Source organism: Bombus bifarius, unplaced genomic scaffold, assembly GCF_011952205.1.
Source record: "Bombus bifarius isolate JDL3187 unplaced genomic scaffold, Bbif_JDL3187 scf7180000010252, whole genome shotgun sequence".
NCBI classification, from domain to species: Eukaryota; Metazoa; Arthropoda; class Insecta; order Hymenoptera; family Apidae; genus Bombus; species Bombus bifarius.
In genome coordinates this window covers 424,536-445,447 of record NW_022885576.1, presented here as the reverse complement: position 1 = coordinate 445,447, position 20,912 = coordinate 424,536, and the positions used below count along the sequence as shown (strand labels likewise).

The window sequence follows — 20,912 nt, the reverse complement described above, 5'->3', positions numbered from 1 at the left end:
TATATATAATATATATATTATATATAAAATATAATATATATAATTATATTATATTTTAATGTACATATATAAATTAAATATGATTGTAACTATATAATTACTAAATTTGCATAATTCTTTCACTTTGTTTCAATAAAGTAAAAATTGTTTTTATATAATGAAATTTAATCTTCCTAAATTAATAATTTTGATTCTAAATTTTTCGTCTTAATCAAAGGACTTGTGTGTTATATAGAACAACAGAAGCTTTGGTTTTGTATTTTATTGTTGTACTTAATAAACAACATTCAGTAAGCAGGTAGGTGTTAACCCTGCTTTTGTGCAAGTTCCTTCGCTTTAGCTTTCTCTAACTTAGCTATTCTAGCGGCAGATTTACTGCCTAGGAGACCACCACCCCAGTGACGTCGGATTTCATCATATCTATCATTGAAGTTTGTCTTAATAGCTTCAACCAATTTCGAGAAGTTGGCTCTATCGCCGGAATCAACCTGAAATAAAAATAATGTGTTACCGAAAATAAAGTACATTAAAATTATAATATTTAGTACTAATACAATTATATCAGTATAACATATTGTTTAGTTATATCATTAACATTATCATTGGATTGGCTCTATTTAAATTCATCATACTATAAATTATTAATTATATGTTATGTAAGAATAGTTGGCTTTGATGAAAACCCTTACCTGGACCAAAGCTAGTGCAGTACAGGTTTTACGCCTAACAAGGAGTCCCAATCGCGATTTACCTTTCACAATACAATAAGGTACACCCATTTTACGACAGAGGGCTGGTAAAAATAGAACAACCTGTGATAAAAAATAATATATCTATAAAAGAGAATAATATTGTAATCAATAGTTTATGACTATAACTATATATTACTCAGAGTCACATTTCATCCTTTGAAAAAGATTGATTATATGAATTTATTCTCAGGTGAAGAAATTCTAACATCATTGTGACAGAACAATTAAATATACTTTGCATAGTATTTTAAGAGACAAGGAAGTATACCTCAATTGGGTCCACATCATGGGCAATTACCACAAGCTGAGCTTTCTTCTGTTCTACGAGTGTAGTGACTGTATTTGTTCCACTGCGTAACACATTAGGTTTCTTTACTGATGGATCTTCTTTCTTTAGAACTTTTTGTTCAGCTTTCTCTTTCAGCTTCAATTTTTTCATAAGAGCTGACTCAGGTCTATATTTTTCCAACATTTTGAATAATTGTGTTGCTGTAACATGAAAGGTTAATGATAGATCTCTATGAATTGTTAAATTTTCCTAACTGTTTTATTTTTTAGCATGTAACAAATATAAAATAAATATACCTGTTTGTTTATCCAATGTCTGTGTAAATTGATTAATTGGTGGTGGTACTTTTAATCTTTTTTGCAATACAGCTCTCTGTCGCTGAATACGAATATACTTGGGCCATTTCACAAAGCGACTAAGATCACGAGCAGGTTGAATATCCTGTCCTAAATAATAGATTGTTTATTATTTTGTTGTCATGTATGTTATATTGTATGTTATTTAATGATAATATATTATAATTAATTTGTGTATCTAAAGTTATGTGTCCAACTTACCAATACCAAAGTTACGTGTACGTTTTTCAAACAGAGGATTGGTTTGTTTTTTGGGTTCAACCTTCTTGACTGCCAAAGGTGCAGCAGCCACCTTCTTTCCTACTTTCTTCTTGGGCTAAATTTTTGTAAATGCATATATTAATATCATTTATATCATAAATATTATTATGCATTCATTATCATTGTTCAAAATCATGCGTACATGCAAAATGTTGCAGTTAATCTTATAAAAACTAAAACATTATAACTTTTGCAGATGCCAAAAATTTATATACTCCTACAATAATAAATAATATCATTTCCAATAGCTTATAAAATATGATAAACAAATCTATATAAAAGAAATATATTTATAATATCATATGTCCAAAACATGCTGAGACCGAACCACTATAATTCATAACAGTAACTAATTATTGTTAGAAATATTAATCTTATTTAGCAATTTAGTAAATTTACCTTCTTCTGAACCATCGTTTTAACACAAAACCTAACGGATCTTTTATATTACAATGGATATAAAAGTTTCTACTTTGCTTAGAACAACGCGAAGTATGACTGCCAAGAACGTAAAGAAAGGTTCATGGAGCAGCGCCACCACAAGCATGCAACAGCGCCACTTGACAATTAAAACTTTAATGTAATTACTTGCTTCTAGAAAAGAAACACAATGATTGTTTCTATTTCTTCAAACCACTTATTGCAATATATTTTTAACAATAATCTTAATTATCTTTTTAAATTTGAAAAAAGAAAAAAGATGAAATAAATTCATAATTCTTATTTCTTTCGTGAAAATATACGTATAAATAGAAAATTTATAAATTTACAAACAGAAAAGATACAAATAGAAAAATAGAAAATGTGAGATGAATAATTGTAAGATTTATGGATATGAATACATCAAGATTCTATGTATATAAAGCACGGAAATTATATGTATATTGATTTAGAACGTATTATATCAACGAAACATAATCGTAACAATTAACGTTACGCCTAAGATATAGTTTGAGAACAAGCTTTCTTTCCAAAATATGTTTATATATCTGAAAGATGCGGTAACAAATTAAAACTGTTCAAAGGACACATCCGCGAAGTCACTAGGGACGAAAATGTGGCAACGACGGCGACGATGGTTCGCGCGTGCGATCTTGGCGCCTCCACTCTGGACTATTTTCTGAAGGAGGACGCGTAGCGGCTATGATGTGTTAAGTTCATAATGTCCCGACAATCCGTCTAAGAAACTCACCTGTCATGAAAGCTGATACTTGGTATTCGAAAAACTTTCGTTTATTAGTGTGTTCGTGACAGTACGTAACCTGGATGATTAGTGTTAGTTTCCGACTTATCGTGACATTTCCTTCCCTCCCGCTGTCGATTCTGAGAAATTTCACATTTTCTATTTGGGTGTACTTTTTGGACCATTACAGGTAATGTTAGTATATACATTAAGTATAACTGTTTTATATTATCTTAAACGTTATTACTGAAGATTTCTATTCTATCTGTTTAAAGCTAGCAATAGATTTTATGGTCACTACTTACATCGCATGCTGAAGTTGTCATGCAGAATTCCGCTCGCGATTACTGACAAAAACATGTTAAATACATCTTTAATGTTAATTCTATCAAATCCAAATTAAATTATAGCAGTACGCAACATTTTTCATTGAAAAGCATACTTTACTTGAATCGGTGAAAATATGAATATGTGTACCTAAATTACCGTTGAGGATAGTCTGTGAAAAAAGCAAATGTTAACATTATTTTTTTTTGTTATATTATGATACAAATTTTGTAACTCGTACAACAATCAAATTTACGTTTCAGTAAATATCAACGGAACATATATATATATATATATATAATATAACATTTTATATATATATATATATTCCGACAGAATCTTTCAATTTTCAGTTTAATAAGAGAAGAATGTCGCGGAAAAAACATCTCGGTTGATTTCGATTTATTTAACTATAGATTAATATTATCAACATACTTCTCAATTTAGAAGATCTCGGTGTCTGCAAATGTCGGTGCAAAAATGTTTGCTGATAATAAATTACTGTTGTAATTGTAAATACAGTATATTGCAGCTATAATTCTTAGTGTCAGTTAGCATTAAATAACTATAATTTTTCCAGTAAATATACATATGAAATAAACATTACGAAATAAAAATTTGATATCATTCCCTAAAAACTTTATGAATCTATGAAACGTAAATACACTTAAGTGATCACAAAAAGTATTTGCATATCATTGTTTTTATTATAGCATATACTTATTACATAATTGATTAGTATTAAATTTCGTATCAGTTAGTAGTATATACTACTCTCATATGACTTCCAAAATTTGGTACTGTAAAAGTAAAATGCAGAATCTGATAGAAAATTGCTTCATTAGAAATAAAGATATGTGCAATGTTGCCATAGTTAATGATCATTGCAATATATATATATATATATTAATCCATATTATTATTATATATTATATATACTATTATATTATTATATATATATTATTTTATACTATACACATTATTTTTCTTCGAAGAAGATAACTAGTAATAGTTAAATGATTGATAGGTACGATATAAATCGATCGATATGACTATCAGAAAGATTTGCGGTATCGGTGCCGGATATGTAGGTGGACCGACGTGTAGCGTGATAGCCTTGAAGTGCCCAGAGATTCAGGTGACTGTAGTGGACAAGAGTAAAGAAAGAATTGCACAATGGAACTCAGAAAAGCTTCCGATCTATGAACCAGGTCTCGATGAGGTTGTGCGTAAATGTCGCGGCAAAAATTTATTCTTTTCTACGGACATCGAGACCGCGATCCAGGAGGCTGATTTAATTTTTATCTCGGTCAACACGCCGACAAAAACATTTGGCAATGGGAAAGGAAGGGCAGCCGATTTGAAGTACGTCGAGAACGCAGCCAGAATGATCGCGGAAATTGCGACCGGGGACAAAATCGTTGTGGAGAAGAGCACAGTCCCAGTCAGAGCAGCGGAGAGTATCATGAATATTTTGCGTGCCAACCATAAACCAGGAGTATCGTATCAGGTAACATTTCTGTTACGGAAATTTACGACTGCATCAACCATGTCGGTGAAATCTTGATCGAATGTTTTTACTGCGTAATAGATAATTTTATGTAAGAAAAGCTGAGGTGAAGTAAAAAATGGTTTAATTTCGCGTTCTAGACTCTTTTACTTAATGAGACTAATATTAATGAAATTTTACAAGTCCTAAGTAAATTGGGGATCTTGATGCAAATTTATATCTTTAAGCATTTAAAAAGGTGGAATCTAAATAGAGATTTCTTTCGTCCTTCAAATATTATAATGAATACTTTATTTCAAATATTTTATATATTTTCTTATATAAACATCTGCATGAGTTGCAAATTATTAATACATTCCCTTGTATAACCCTAACAATTTCGGTGATAAATCAAACGAGATTTTATCAATTCCATAAATTACAAATAGTCTTATTGTCCTATATCTTAAGACCGTGAAATTATAAAAGAGAAATTCATAACATACGACTTGCAAATTCAGCAGAATATTGTTAGTTGGTTAATTATCGTGCAAGGCAGTTGTAAAATGCTAATTACTTTGATCGAAGTATAAATCCTTTTTTTGGAACTTCTATGTTTCCCTTTCGTTGCTCTCTCTCTAGATTTTAAAGTCGTGTAGAATCTAGAGAGTAATGGGCCGAATGCCACGTGGCTGGCTTCCTGTACTCCTTTGTGTAAAAGTACTCAGAAGCCAAGATTGAACAGATAGATATGTAGTTTATTGGATTGAGAATCGAAGTAAAACAAGGGCAAAGGAAGTTTAGAACAGTCGCTTGTTGCCTGTAATAGAGTATTTTACTGTATCCTTTGAAGCTATTTTTAGGTTCGCCGCTCGCCAGATACAACTTTTAGTGCATGTGGATTAATCTCTTTTCCTTTCTGTTTATGGGCTATGCTAATGCAATTTAAATATCTTTTAAAATACTTAAAATATACTTGCTAGTTTAAAATTTCAGAAACATAATAAGAGATAAATTTCGAAATTGAGTCACGATTAAAAGCAAATATTATTGCAAACGAGAAAGTCAAATAACTGATTCTTTAATTATTCCGAATAATGTATCTTTCAAATGTAGAACCTCGATATGTCTCTATCGATAATTGTCAGCTGTGTACGACCTTATATAAATATTTAATTCCACAGCTGTTCAATCTATCATTTCAACAATATTTTGAAATAATCGTTCGATGATATGCAACGAATAATATTCCTGATTCTTGCTTACGTCTATGATCAATATACATATTAACTGCCGGGCTTTGGAATTACCTGATTTAATACTTGATGAGTTCGAATCTGCTCAAGTGTACAAGAATTTCTATTCGAACTGCTTTTCATTCGCCACGTATCGTTCATGACCTTTTTTCTTTCTCAGCTAATCAGCCTTTCTATTATTTGTCACGTGTTCTTAGTTTCATCGCAATCGTGCAAGACGAGAGTAATAGGAAAGACGTAATCTCTTCTTCAGATCTTATCAAACCCGGAGTTCTTGGCGGAGGGTACCGCAATTGAGGATTTAGTGAATGCAGATCGCGTTTTGATCGGAGGTGAGGACTCACCGGAAGGGCAGGCGGCCATCGAGGAATTATGCAAAGTTTACGAGCATTGGATTCCAAGGAAGAATATTTTAACTACGAACACTTGGAGTTCGGAGTTATCTAAGCTGGTAAAAGCAGGAAATAAAACATTGGTTTATTGGCGAAACGATATCGTTGCTGTTTGCGAAATGCTAATTAACGAAATTAACTAATTTCAACGCAATGTATACATTGATAATATTAAAGACGGAAAGGCAATATTATTTATCAAATAAATGACAACGCTGCGTCGTCATGTTTTACATTTGAAATATCATGTTGCTACGGCACGTAGTCGAGCTTATACGTAAAATCATTATGTAATTATTTGAATTAATTGTGATTTTAGGCCGCCAATGCCTTTCTGGCGCAACGCATATCAAGCATAAATTCCTTATCGGCGGTATGTGAAGCGACTGGCGCGGACGTGTCTGAGGTGGCACGGGCTGTTGGCCTTGACTCTCGAATAGGATCGAAGTTCCTTCACGCATCGGTCGGATTTGGTGGTTCGTGCTTTCAAAAGGATATTCTTAATTTGGTGTATATCTGCGAATGTCTAAACTTACCGGAGGTGGCGGCCTATTGGCAACAAGTCATAGACATGAATGAATACCAGAAATCTAGGTTCTCCGCGAAAGTAATCGAGTCTCTATTCAATACCGTCACGGACAAAAGTATTTCTATGCTAGGCTTTGCCTTCAAGAAAAATACTGGTGACACGCGTGAGTCACCGGCCATTCACGTTGCTAAGACCCTACTCGATGAGGGTGCTATGCTTCATATATATGATCCCAAGGTAATTCTCATTGATGAGAATGTAATCTGTAATATGTACATTTGATTAATTACTAAGCGTTTTGTATCTTTTTTCTCTTATAAAGGTCGAGGAGAGTCAAATTATCGAGGATTTGACACATCCGAGTGTAACTAATGATCCAGAATACGTAAAAAGCAGGATCAGTATTTACAAAGACGCTTATAGTGTTACGAAAGATACACACGCTATAGTACTTTGTACCGAATGGGATGAGTTTGTAGTAAGTAACAATTGTAATTATTTTAAAAAATAGTTTTACGATTATCTTATGATTTATTATTTGTTTTAGGAACTGGATTACAAACGAATTTATATTAACATGATGAAACCTGCATATATTTTTGATGGAAGAAAAATTTTGGATCACGATAGGTTACAAAAGATAGGTTTTATCGTACAGACTATTGGCAAAAGGATTACGAGGACCGTACTTTCAAGGGCATGGGGAAGTCAACCTCAAATATAAATAAATATACGCAGGTTGTCATATGAGACCGAATTTATTTGATTTCATAAATATTTTAATTATCACGCGAATGGGTTTAGAATCTTGTAAATTCCGAAATGTGCTAGATTTTATACCCTCCACGGAATAATCTTGACATAGAAAGTAGTATTTGCTTTCACTTAAAGTATTTTCCTTTTTTACAGATTCTGTGAAATAGTAAATTAGCTTATAATTTTTTCAAATTTACAAAAAATGTAGATTCACAAAATTTTGAAAGATCGAGCATTTTTGATGGAGCTTAGATTTAAGATTATAAATGTTGGAAGCAAATGCGCCTTTTTGAGAACAAGTATGTACCTAATATATATCACTTATTGTAACTGTTTGTAGTAGTGAACAACGTCAGTTGTATCAAACATTTATATATACTTTTTACATAATTTGATATGTAGATATCTGCAATTATTATAATTATGATGGTAAATATTGTAGCTTTATTCTTTTTACAAGTGGGCATTTACACGATCTATAGCGAAAGATCCTATTTTAAAAGAAACAAACAAAGAATATTCCTTTACTTTTTGTGCAATATATGTTACGCATATAAAACAAATACTGCGCGAGCGAGCACGGATGTATGAAGTTATTGCGATACACTACGACATTATAGGATACAGTACAATACTTACCAATATTTTAACTTAAAAAGATGTATTAGTATTTTCCATTATGTGGAGAATTATTGTAATTCTATTTTTTCATACTTCCATATTCATTTATTGCATTTTTGGAAAACTTTTCCTATAGTTTTCCATTTAATTTTAAATATTACGCTCTTATGAGATATTTCTACAAGTGTAAATAATTCGTTCTTAATGGTACTACTACTTTTAATGTTGTAATGAAATTGTTATGAAAGTTGTTTTCTGCTTTATTGTAGAGAAAATATTAGTTTCAAAATATTACATTCTTTTGTGGTAGTAACATTAGGAAGGAATGAAAAAAGTAAGCAATAATATCAATGTTATATTTGGTATATTATATTATATGTCAAATATGTTTGATATATGTTTGATATCAAAATGTTTTGTATAATGTATAATATGTAATACCATTTATAAAAAACAGTCTTAGAAGATTAGCAAGTTAAAATATTCATGATAATTTTACAAGAACTATTTCCATTGTATGTAATTACAGGAAAGTGGTATAAACAAATAATTTAATATTGATTTATTCCAAGCAACATAATTTACTTTTGTGGTTATATACACGAGATTTATAAATAAATGTTAACAGAAAGTTTTCTAATTCAGTGTCCTTATTGATTGTTTACGTTAATACATTAATACACTTAGTATATACATACATATATATTCCATTAACATCCCTTAAGCGAAATAGTGTATACTATTTTCAAACAAATATTTCAGCATTCTGCTCCCTGAAACGAAGGACAATTAAAAGAAAACTTTAATTTGCAAAAAATAAGAAAAAATTTTTCTTTAATGCAAAAATTATTACTAGTATCATCATTATATATATACACATATTCAATTTTTATGTAAGAAATATATAGGTTTCAAAGTGTTATTGCTACATAAAATTATTGAGTATAAATATAATAACTTGAATATCGTTGAAGGAATTATATCATTAAACTTGTCAATTTTTTGCAAATTGATAATTTATCATGAAATTAATTCCGTAATCGATATACGAAATTCCGAATGAAGTGATATGAGTAATTAACAAAAATCCTTGAAATTCGCGGTGATGTCGATGTTGATATTTACGGCCCTGATTTGGAAGAGCGATGGCGCCGCTGAACGAACTACTGGTTGCAGAAGCAGAGGCAGCAGCAGTAGCGGCAGCAGTAAGCAGTAGCAACAGCACGAGTCGTTGTGTGTCTCAGTCTCGCCGTGAAAATTCGTAAGTGGTCCGCGTGACAGTTGTCTGGAGGTTACGTTTACAAGCCGGACGATGATGTCAAAGAGTTGGTGTCGCGTGATTCGCGCGAGATCGAACCATTCATCGAATTGTCAGTGAATCATTACGTTCGTTGTTGGTTTTTTCTTTGTCGGTGCAAGCTTCTCTCTCTCTGTTGGCCAACAGGGATAATAGGCCGGGCCTATCAGTACAGTAGGAAAATGGCGGCTTGCCTTGCGCGATGTAGACGATGAGAGGCAACGAGGTTCTTGGCGTGAAGCGCTTGAACACATTACGAAAAAAAAGTAACCTTTCGTTTTATTGTCAATTGTTCGCGGTGTAAAGTGTGTGGAGTTGGTGTTCGATCATCGGCGCGGTGAACGAAAAACACAAGAGAGAGAGAGAGAGTGTGGGAGAGGTTAAGAAAAAAAAAGGAGGGACCTTGTTAGCGCGAACACCACGAGTTACGAGATGAGAGTGAGACGTGAGGAAGAACGAAGGAAAAATAACACGAGAGCCGAGTAACGAAGAACCACTGTGCATTCAGTTTGTGTACGCGTGTGTGCTCGTATGAGAGCGAGAGGCGATCAACGGTGACAAGTGTTCCGTCGACGGGGAACTTGGCCTTAGCCCCACGTCGACAAGAAGATGATATTCTGGGTATCAAGATACCGCCGTGGCTACGTCGATCGCGATCCTCGTGTCGCCGTTTGCTGTCGTCGCCATTGAGCTGCGGCTGCTTTCGCGAAAATTTGTTTTTTCGCGAGAGGATAGCGAGGCCGTGGACGACGAGAACAACAACGAGGACAACAACGACGACGACGACGACGAGGACGACAACGACGACGACGACGACGACGACGACGACGACGACGACGACGACGACGACGACGACGACAACCGCCACCATCACTATCACTATCACTGTCACTATCACTATCGCTATCGCTATCACTATCACCATCACCACTACCATCACCATCACCATCATCATCACCACAACCACCACCACCTCCACTACCAACGATCACAAGGAAAACTCGAGGGAAGATGAGAGGCGCGTGCGACGGCGGCATAGCGAGCTTTCTCGCTCTGGCGCTCCTCTGTTTATTCCACACGTCATGCATTGTGGACGGTATGTAATGCTTCCATTGCCCGTCAGTTTAGTTTCTCTCTCATTCGTTCTGTCTTTCTATTTCTCGTTGCTTCTTTCTTTTACGGTGGTTACAAAAACTACTACAGCATATACATACTAATTACTTAGGTCCAGATATATTAGTTTTCGTATCATATAAATCATTCCGCAAATTTAAATATACAGAAAAATGATGATGATGTTACAGATAGTATTTTTAAAATTTGCTACTGTTTATAGCTTATACCATACTCGATAAATAAATTTGTTGAAATAAGACATTTGTTTCTCGAGAATTGAAAGTTAATCATGAAATTAGATAATGAGATGGTGAAGCTGGCAAAAAGTGGAGTAAAATCAGTTTGTCATTTGACAACTTTTTGATGAACAAACGTTTAACGAAAAACTGTAGAACTAAAAAAAGGCTTCGCTTGAATATAAAGGCATGTTCCGATACTTTTTCTAGTCATTGTATATACGTAGTATATGTATTGTATGATCCTTTCTCGAGTCGATCTTTTCCTCCCTAATTTCATTCGTGCATCCGTTTCTACCTGTTTCTCATTCTTCTCTTCTTTCCGACTTTTGCCCGACCGTTCTTCCTGCTCTTCCCCTTTTTTCTTCTTTTTTTTTTACTTTCCGGACTACGTAACGTTGCGTAAGCCGTAAGCAACGCAGCATCATGCGCGAATACAGAAGGGCCGAATTAATCTTGTTGTACCGAGGCTTGTCGAGTATGCGGAAGGGTATATGTTTCATCGGCACAAACTGTATGAATATAAACTCCCTGTTTCACGCACAATTTATGTGGTAACTCCTTTTTTGCCACTATAAAGTAGTGTTCTGTTATAAAATTTTTACTAACCTATTTCATTCAGGCCTCAGGTATAATGTATTCTATATATATTTACGTAAATGCACAAAGAAAATCTGAATAATATTCACAGTCATTCTATAAATAATATTGCTTGTTATGTTAGATACACACTGTACCTTGATTTTTACATTCATTATTTGTAATTGTTAGATCATTTTTATGTCTTTGAAAAAATATTTTTTTCAATCTGAATCAGATAGTCGAACCGATAAATTAGTTACTTAAATGACAAATTAGAATATAAACAGAAATAATACTATGTCATGTGTAGTACGATATAATTTAACTAAAGATCAGTATAGTTGAAAATATTGACAAAATGCAATGTAGACGTATTGAAACTGAACAAACTGTAACAATGTTTCTCGAAATGTTAAAATAATAATTTTATAAACATTTGTTATTGTTATAACTTAAACAATGTAAACTATCGAATTGTAGCATTCAATTTTTTGATGTAATGTATTAGAGGTTGTAAAAGTGAATTAGAATGAAATTTAAGTACGAAAGAATTATTATGTTATAATGTTAGCAATGATATGTAAATACTATTTCATCGTGGAAGATATAAAACACAATTGACAATGCAATACACTAAAAATATGATAGTGTATTATTTGATAGTACAAAGTTAAAGAATGCTTGGTTTTAACCAAATTTGTGTAAATATAATACATATATCATATGTAATCGTACTTTTTATGTAGATAATTCTTTAAAAGGGCAGTAAAAAAGATCTAAATTATTATATGCCTACACATGTATAAGTTCTCACATATTCTCAGTAACATATTTCATCTTAAAGTCCAATATAAATAACGGCAGCTGAAACTAAACTTAATTCAAACTAAAAAATTAAGGAATCCACTGATAAATATACATGTATTAACTAAATGAAAAATTTATTGAAAAGACTAAAAGCCTTTACAAATTAATAAATTAATTCGTCTCTCATAGTTAAATCGTTAAATATTTGAATTACACGTAGAAGAAAAAATACTCGCTATTTTTGTTATGTAGAAACTTTCCCAAGATGGAAACTTGGTTTTAAAATCGCGGTACAATAATTACTTTTATTACATGCTAGTTATTTTCATAACGAAGACGTCGATAAGCGGTATCTCGTGATTTTGAAATCCAATCGTCTTCGCGAGATACGTAATCACTCGGGTAAATTGTGCGTGCAATGTGTATGCAAATGATTGATTTTCCAATGTTGCTTGCTTCGTCGTGTTACCTCGACTTACCAGTCTACGTATGCTATGAATTTATTATTATTATAAACACATCCTTATAGTCAGAGCACGGCCTTTTAGCGCCACGTTTCGTTGATAGTTAATTAAGATACTTTACGATCAATCTCATTTTGTTTTTGCCTCTTTCGGTGTCTTGTTGACCTTCCTTCGATACCATTCACACTCGTCTCGAAGAAATTGCTGCCTCTTGCAACAGAAGAATATATATTTCAGGATACTTTGTTCCGATATTTTCATCGGTAACTTTGCAAATAATTTGAATCGCATCGGCGTAATATTTGAAGTTAAGAGACCCTGCAATTTTTATTTGATAATTTTCATTGTATATAATTGTATCAATTCGCCGTGTCAATTTGATAAATAGTAATTTTTATTTTGCAATGTGACACTTTAAAATTGTGACATTTGAACTTTGAAATTGGGAGGTTTTGCAAGCTGATATGTTTTCCGACTTTTTCAGATAAAACTAATGCATGTATTTGTTAAATTCAGAACTTTTATTTACGTACACTGCCGGTGAAATATCTAGCATCTATGCGAATACATGTCTATGTGGTGGTTCTGTTGTGTCTCTGTATTTCTGATACAATCTATGTGTATTGAATATGTATGCTAAAATTTTATGTAGATACTCAACTTTACTTATTTTACTATATGTACATAGTATAATTATACATGTATGTTTTTTTGTTTTTTTGTGGTTTTCATTACGTTTTTATGGAATAGAACAAGATTGTATTATAAAGTGTTATAAAATCTATATTTAACATAACAGAATTATATATTGATATTGTATTTTACTGAATTTACTGCATATAATAGAATATTACAGAATATTACAGCGTAACGTGTTTTATTTTTGTTTTATTTTTGATTGAAATTAAAGCGTTGTACAATTTTTGATAGAATCTACAGGTTGTATCATGTAACGTCATATGTTTCGAATAAAAGTTAATCAGCTTTCAATCGACTAGAAATTTTGGATAAAATCGGCTAAGAAATTTCAAAAAAATTGTTTTTTTGAGAAGAAGTTAAGGTCATCTTGACATTGATACTACATATAAAATGACACTGTGTATTTTTTACTTTGTACCGTTGTAGCCGATGTTAAGACGAGTTCAACGACCTACTTTACTATGACTGTGAAATGATCCTGAATCTTGAAATGACGATTTAATTATGGGAAATATTATCGTTAAAAATTGTCTTATTTCGATTAAATAGCACATTTCGAAATGGCGAGCCTCAATAGGATAAATATTATTAATATCAATAATATTGAATTAATAATATTAATCATACGCACATTACAAAAGCAACATAAACAGCGCGTAAACATATATACCTTATGTAGTATTGCAGTATCTTTGTAAAAAAAGGTTTGTCAGCCTTCGAAAGATGGCGTGATGTTGATTTTTATGTCACTCCATTGGTTGTAATTTGTAATATTGTAATATTGTGTAATATTGAAAATTTTATAAATTGTGTTTAGTTTCTCTCATCATTGTATATGTTACTAACGTTTCCTTTATCTTTGTTATATGTCTTATGTTTTATACAGACATTTGTATGTAGAAATTAGTAACCGCGATGAGACAAAGTATCTTTGAAGTGCGAGTTGACGCTACGGTTAAATCGTGGCTAGGTGCTGCGCGATCATACAGTCAACGTAACGGAAAAAAGTGGCAGTTTTCGATTGGCACGCGATAGAAACAGTCCTATTGTATATTTGATTATGTATACTTTAGCATATCGTGATTAGATTATTTTCAAAGTTTTTTTTGTTTATTTTCTTTTTCTTGCGGTATCCCGATCCTTACTGTATGTGTACATACATACATATATAATTTTTTATTATTCTTTTAGTCATAGTCGTGTTTCCTATCTTTTTATAAATTATCAGCAATGCTTTTAATTATATATATATATAATTATATATATATATATATATATAATATTCTATATAATAGAAATAATATTAAGTCTTTGATATCTCATAAATAGTGAATTTGTAATACTAATTTTTATAATAATTACTATATATATATATATAGTTCACTATTTATGAGATATCAAAGACTTAATATCATTTCTAACTAAACTACATTCTAGAATTCGAGGATGAATTGCATACTAATTGATCCTACAAAGTGGAAATTTTTTTGTATGTCAGTTTTTAACACTCTTGAAAACGTTAGATAGTATACTTACAGTATATTTACAGTAGTATATTTACATGACAGGGAAAATAATAACTGTAATTTCATAAGGGAAATTCTGAAAAATTTAATTTATTTATATTCAAAAATGACCTCATACGTGAAATTCTCAGTCCCCTGCCATGTCACAACTACAAAATTTACTCTATAACCCATGCTCAGTGAATGAATTTGAAGTTATTTACTAATTTTTACTTTTTATACATATTTTACAATAGTCATATTTATCATTTATATTTATTTTACTTCAATCGACTTCATTCTATTGAGAAAGAAGCATTTAGCACAAGTCTCACTTGCTCATCTTAGTTCCTGGTCCACCAAATTATTTCTAAAATAGAAAACGATATCTAAGGTATTATCAAAGAAATCACATGAAGTAAGTTGAAATTAATAAAATGAGGTATTGTGCACCTCTTATGTTTTGTAGCAAGTGTCCATTCTTGAGTAGCTAAAATTGCAAACTCGTTAACAATCATTTGTTAGAAATTCAAAATTTATTATTTTTACAAAGTTTTATTTCACGTAACGTAAATGTAACATAGGCATTCAACTTTTTTTTTAATATCAGAAGTGAATAATATCCAGGAGCTTGATAAAAGTGTTCGTCTATTGTATTTATGTTACATCGATGCTGATGTTGGCAACTAAGTGATTACCATCTAATGACAAAATCCGCAATCATTTAGTTGCCAACCCAATATTACAATTTAGCCTTGGGTATTATAAAGTAAAGCGTGCAATTTAATTATTTCAATTTACAATAAAGAACGCAAGATCGAGCACTATTTTGTTTATGTAAGGAGTTTAGTTATTGAGCAGTTTTAAAAATTCAGTGATTATTGTTTTTAAGTTTAACTGACAATGATTAAGATTAATAGCTAGTTTGTTTACGATTAATACGTATTAATTGTTTTTAAATTTGATTATTATTGCTTTCACTTTTAAATTTAAATGACAATTATAAAAATCGATAGTTCGTTTATAATCTGATATAATCTAGTATAATCTTGATTACAAATTACTATTGATGTATGAGTATGGGTGATCAAATTCTATAAATAATCCTCGAGAAAACTAATTATTCTTCAACTAATTTGTGATGAAAAGCGTGAGAAAATATTTGTTCTTTCAAATAGAAAATTTTATATACAGTTGATTACATAATGCTTTTATTGAAATCTCAATCTTTTGTAGATAGCTTTTAAAAAAATACCGATAAAATTATATATAGTTATTCATTTGCCTCGCTATATCTGACAATATACAATATACAATATAAATTAAATGGAAAAATTTGTGCACAAGATCACTGCCAAAAGATTTTCACGTTTGTAGAATAGAACTCTATTTCAAAATGGATTGAATTATGACAAATATTTTATATCGCCCTTTTTACATGTTTCGATTCTTCACTGTGTTTTACATTAAATTTTCTCATTTATTTCTTTTCTTAGAATACTCTCTTTTATTAAAAGTATACTAATACGATAAGAATATGATGAATAAAGATTTATTTTACTCTATGATATAGTTTTATAAGCATATAATTTACTGCAATGCCTTTTTAATCATCCTTTAAAACCAAATTATTGTAAAATGTTCTTCTTCTTATTATCGTCTATTTCATTTTGCATAGGTTGCATTAATATTATATTTCTAATTTCTATTTACATTAGTTACGTTCTTTTAAGGTTTTCTTATTTTTATGTTAAATTATAAAGTGTTTTTACTATTAATTTATGTTGCGTTACGTGATATAATGAAATTTCATTTACGAATAAAGTGTATTAAAAGTATATTAAATATATTCATTTGAAAAATAATATAACGCTCTAAATATCTCTAACGCTATGCAGTTCAAAGTAATTAAAAAATTTTCCTGATCAAACATCTGGAACGTGAAGCTATTGTGTATTCAGTGGTACTGGTACACAACTTTCACCAAAGATGCATCCGTTGTGAATAACTTTCATTCACTCGATTATCGACTTTCGTTCGTGCTAAACAAGTTCAAAAAACCATTCTATTGTACACTAGCAAAAAATTGAGATTTTATATAAACTTTCTTCGTGTAAAAATTAGCTTGTTTAGAATCATAAAACACAAAAGATTTTATATGGAACTCCTTATGCCAATACATGATCGATAGCATGAATGTGCGAATTTCTACTATTTCAGTAAAAAAGGAAAGCAGAGCTAAATGTCCTCTTCCTTTGTTTTTAGATTATGGTTATACTTTAAACTCGACTCATGATTTCCAGAATTATTTGATTATTTTACGTTCGCTTATGAATTTTTAGAATCCATCGAATCGCATATTTATGGTTTTGATATAAGAGGAACGGATATATACTGCTCATGAGTATTATATGTGGATACTTTGGTCGATTTGTATTAACAATACATGTATATGAATGTTGCTAAATATATGAATTAATGGGAAACTAATGATTAAGAGATCTTAAGATACTTATTATTAGTAAATGCTGAAAAGATAACAAGATTTTTATGGAATCAACAAATTACGTTATATCATACTAAATTGAAATTTTCCACTTAAATCATTACTAATGCTATATTAAAATTAAATACACGATTCCTCAAAGTATTAAGTGGTTAATGCTAGAATTAATCATAACAGTCTCGCTACGGATTTGGAAGACTCTTCTCTTATCTTATGTACTAAGTATTAAACAAAGTGAGAATCATGAAAGCTCTTTCTAAACAACGAAACTATTCAGAAATTTTTGATATTTACAGTTCGATAATTCGAATACGAGATAAAATTGTTCTGGGACTTTCTATTCTTAATTTTGTAAATTATATCCTACCAAAAATAAACAAGTGCCTACATATATTTGAGCAGTAGTGTACAATGGCATATATGTACATACATAAATAGGAAAAGTTCTTATATCAAATTTAATTTATTTTATAACTATTACTTATAATAAGAATTTGAAAGACGATTACATTTATAATACCTCAAAATATAAGAAATGCATTCTCGAATCCTATATTATAAAACTAAAACTTTTCATAACATTCGTCAGAGACGAATTACAATACAGTAACCATTTCCCGATTTATATTAAAACATATTTCATATTTGTAGCTTTATTTGCAAGCCTCTTTGTATTTATAATACTTCGAAGTATAAGATGTATATTTTCAAATTCTATATTATAGAAATAAAACGTTTCACAATAGAAAATCTGTTGAATTTACGATCATTTTCTTATTTACGTACATATACAATACTCGTCACTATATTCTTTCATCGATCAACAGAAAACGCCATGATTTATCTTTATCACTGTCTACTTATAATGTACACGTGGAATAAGTTTCAATGTATAAACATTCTTCATTATTTCCCACGACAATTGCGTAATCGTATAAAGATAGATGAAGAAATATGTATGTATAAAAAGAAGGATGTACGAAAAGAGAAAAAAGATGATGAAAGACGTGAATCAGCTGATTGGTTATTATACGAACATCATTCCAATCAAGTAACACATTACTATGTAAAAAAGAGTCGTTTGTTTTGCATATATATATTATTATTACACACACACACACGCGCACACACATACACACACACATTCACGCGTGAATCCGGCCTATAGAATGCAAAATTCTCTCGAGAATACATTCTACGCAACCGTATTGTTGAATAGTAAATTAGGTCTAAATACAAATCGCGCGATCGCTACGCGACCAATCACGAATCTGCGTTATCGGATAAATTACATAGTGAACGGTCACGTTACAGGGTTATTGGTCACTTGACAATTCCTTTAGAGATGATTTCCGGGAAGTATTTAATCGATAGAGAATATCGTGAAGAAATTGCTCGATCGATGTCTTAGCTAGCTACCTGCCTTGTATTCGATGTTAATGTTAACTTATAGCGAGATTACGACATATTCCTTTTCTCTGTTCTCTCTCAGTGTTTCCCTGTTCGCCTATTTTCCTTTGGTCTACTGTCGGCTTCCTACATGATAAATGTCGCTTTCAGTCATATTTAGACGTTTCGTTTTAGTTATTTTAAGTTCAAAGAAATATTTGATCGATTGATTGATTTAATGATTTGTTTGCGTAGTATCAGATATGGTATAGTACTACAAGTTTTCAACCAAAGTGCAATTTTACTGCATCGCATCGTTACGATAAAAAAATTTTGATGGAAATAAATATAAAGAATTTCGAGAAATAGAAATTTATCGCGATGTAACGTGTACAGTGTAAAACATTTTATGAAATACAATACAATACGTACTGCGAATAGAAGAAGAATTTTATTAATGTATAAGTTAGATATATACACTGAAATAAATCTATATTTGGTCAGAGAGATCTCGAGTCAAGTCTTTGCGTCTCGATTCAATTCAAATTTCAAATCTCGTAAAATGATATTTCAAATAGTACAGTCCTTCGAAAATTAGTAGACACATCGCCTTTCGTAAATTTCGACAATTTTTCAATTTTATGTGTTACCTGAATCCTTTTTACAATATTAAAGTATATTAAAGTAATATTAAATTAATTAATTAATTAAATTAAAATTAATATTAAAGTGATATTATTAGTGAAATTTAGAAACTGACACTAATAAATTTTCCTGTTTAATAGTAAGAAGAATGATAATGAGCAAAATTAAATTTTGCAAACTATCTGATGCTTCTATTCGACGTAAAATTCTACAATCTACAATCTATAACTTATTAATTTACTAATGTTATTAGTAAAATACTAATTATTACTTACTTACTTAATTATTTGCTTAACATAAGCAAACGTAGATTCCAAGTAAATGTAAAAAAATATTTGCGATGTTGTTAAAGTTTTCAGTTTATGGAATTGATCAGTATGGTCTCTAAATATCTCAATTATCAACCAAGTAAAAGAAAAGAAATTTTTTATAAATCACGTACATTCAATGTTAAGATTTATAATAAATTTGGCATTGGTCATGAATAATCAGAATACCTGTTCGTGTGATTTCCTTATACGAGTTGAAATTTGAAGAAAATATTGCAAAAATTATTGAAAATTATATTTGAAGAAATTCGTAACGTTGGTACGCGAGATTCAAAACAGAATTTTTTGGATAGAAAATGAATCAGGAGAAAGAAAGGTCATTGACATCTATACACAATAGATAATATTTTAAAAGATTGTTAATGACATGAGAAATGGAGAAACAACAGGAGAAATAGCGTACGAAATGAATGTAAGTCATTCTACTATTATTCGTCATTTGACTTAAATTGGAAAAGTAAGGGAAATGGACAAATGGGTTTTGTATGAGTTAATTAAGCGAGGCACAGACGCAGAAGCTTCGACTTTAGAGTTTAGACAAGTGTCAGAACTCGTCTTGTTACTTGAAACAAATAATCAGAATTTGTTTATAATTTATTTGTTTTATCACTAGCAAGAAAAATTGTTGTTATTTATTAAAATATGCACATTTGTTACACTCTTCCTATTCTGTCGATCTCTCATCTACGAGTTGTTTACTTTTCCAATCAATTTTTGAACAATTTTTTAACGAAAACATTGTCTCGGATAATTTTTCTAAATAATTTTTAAACTCCAGAGGGAAGAATAAAGAAAAATTTTAAATATACATAGTATTTATTCATCCAAGACTTATATATTATGATCATTTCTTTCCATCTGGTCTTAATATATACGTATGTACTATAAGTACATAGTTGAATTTATTGGGCTATATGTATAAATATGTACACTATACGCTGGCTGTTTAAGGTATGTTTTCACGTGACAGTAAATCGTGACTTTTACGGTCATGATACTAAATGTTACGACTTTTGTCGTCATGAAAACTACATGTCGCATTGTTGTGACATTGGACTCGCTGTCGCAACGTTACTCTTACGAAATCAAAGTAGGCTTTATTTTCTAATGACATTTTACGTTAATG

The 20,912-nt window shown here is 30.8% G+C and overlaps 3 protein-coding genes across 11 annotated transcripts in view; 2 read left to right on the top strand and 1 right to left on the bottom strand.

Annotated features, from left to right (window-relative positions):
* Positions 1–247: 247 nt before the first annotated feature.
* LOC117216230 (60S ribosomal protein L7a) lies at positions 248–2,218 on the bottom strand. The gene is made up of 6 exons (XM_033462815.1): positions 2,058–2,218; positions 1,599–1,713; positions 1,338–1,487; positions 1,021–1,241; positions 690–812; positions 248–488 (listed from the first exon to the last, which is right to left on the bottom strand). The coding sequence occupies exons 1-6, from the start codon at positions 2,070–2,072 to the stop codon at positions 306–308; spliced, it is 807 nt and encodes a 268-aa protein (XP_033318706.1). The 5' UTR covers positions 2,073–2,218; the 3' UTR covers positions 248–305.
* Positions 2,219–2,758: 540 nt separating this feature from the next.
* LOC117216228 (UDP-glucose 6-dehydrogenase) lies at positions 2,759–8,847 on the top strand. 3 transcript variants are annotated; one of them, XM_033462812.1, is made up of 6 exons: positions 2,759–3,031; positions 4,196–4,678; positions 6,167–6,364; positions 6,625–7,071; positions 7,157–7,312; positions 7,382–8,847. In XM_033462812.1, exons 2-6 carry the CDS (start codon positions 4,217–4,219, stop codon positions 7,556–7,558), a joined length of 1,440 nt encoding a protein of 479 aa, XP_033318703.1. In that variant the 5' UTR covers positions 2,759–3,031; positions 4,196–4,216; the 3' UTR covers positions 7,559–8,847. The 3 variants fall into 3 exon arrangements, with proteins under 3 accessions (XP_033318703.1, XP_033318705.1, XP_033318704.1); XM_033462814.1 differs by having other exon boundaries at positions 2,762–3,031; positions 4,380–4,678; XM_033462813.1 differs by lacking the exon at positions 2,759–3,031 and having other exon boundaries at positions 4,196–4,306; positions 4,380–4,678.
* A 483-nt stretch (positions 8,848–9,330) lies between these two features.
* LOC117216227 (TGF-beta receptor type-1) overlaps positions 9,331–20,912 on the top strand; it is a 70,584-nt gene continuing 59,002 nt past the window's right edge. For 2 of the 7 annotated variants that reach the window (XM_033462806.1, XM_033462805.1), the window contains exon 1: positions 9,332–10,604. In XM_033462806.1, coding sequence (XP_033318697.1) covers positions 10,520–10,604 — 85 coding nt within the window. In that variant the 5' untranslated portion in view covers positions 9,332–10,519. Of the gene's footprint in view, positions 10,605–20,912 lie in introns of all 7 variants that reach the window. The other 5 variants (XM_033462807.1, XM_033462810.1, XM_033462809.1 and 2 more) reach the window with 5 other exon arrangements.

Excerpts from the sequence above, each read along its gene's own strand:
- LOC117216230 (XM_033462815.1), bottom strand. Across the intron at positions 1,242-1,337 it reads GACATTGGATAAACAAACAG|CAACACAATTATTCAAAATG; the intron begins GTATATTTATTT and ends TTCATGTTACAG. Across the intron at positions 489-689 it reads CTGCACTAGCTTTGGTCCAG|GTTGATTCCGGCGATAGAGC; the intron begins GTAAGGGTTTTC and ends TTTTTATTTCAG.
- LOC117216228 (XM_033462812.1), top strand. The coding sequence starts at position 4,217 with ATGACTATCAGAAAGATTTGCGGTATCGGTGCCGGATATGTAGGTGGA. Across the intron at positions 6,365-6,624 it reads GTTCGGAGTTATCTAAGCTG|GCCGCCAATGCCTTTCTGGC; the intron begins GTAAAAGCAGGA and ends TTGTGATTTTAG. Across the intron at positions 7,313-7,381 it reads CCGAATGGGATGAGTTTGTA|GAACTGGATTACAAACGAAT; the intron begins GTAAGTAACAAT and ends TATTTGTTTTAG.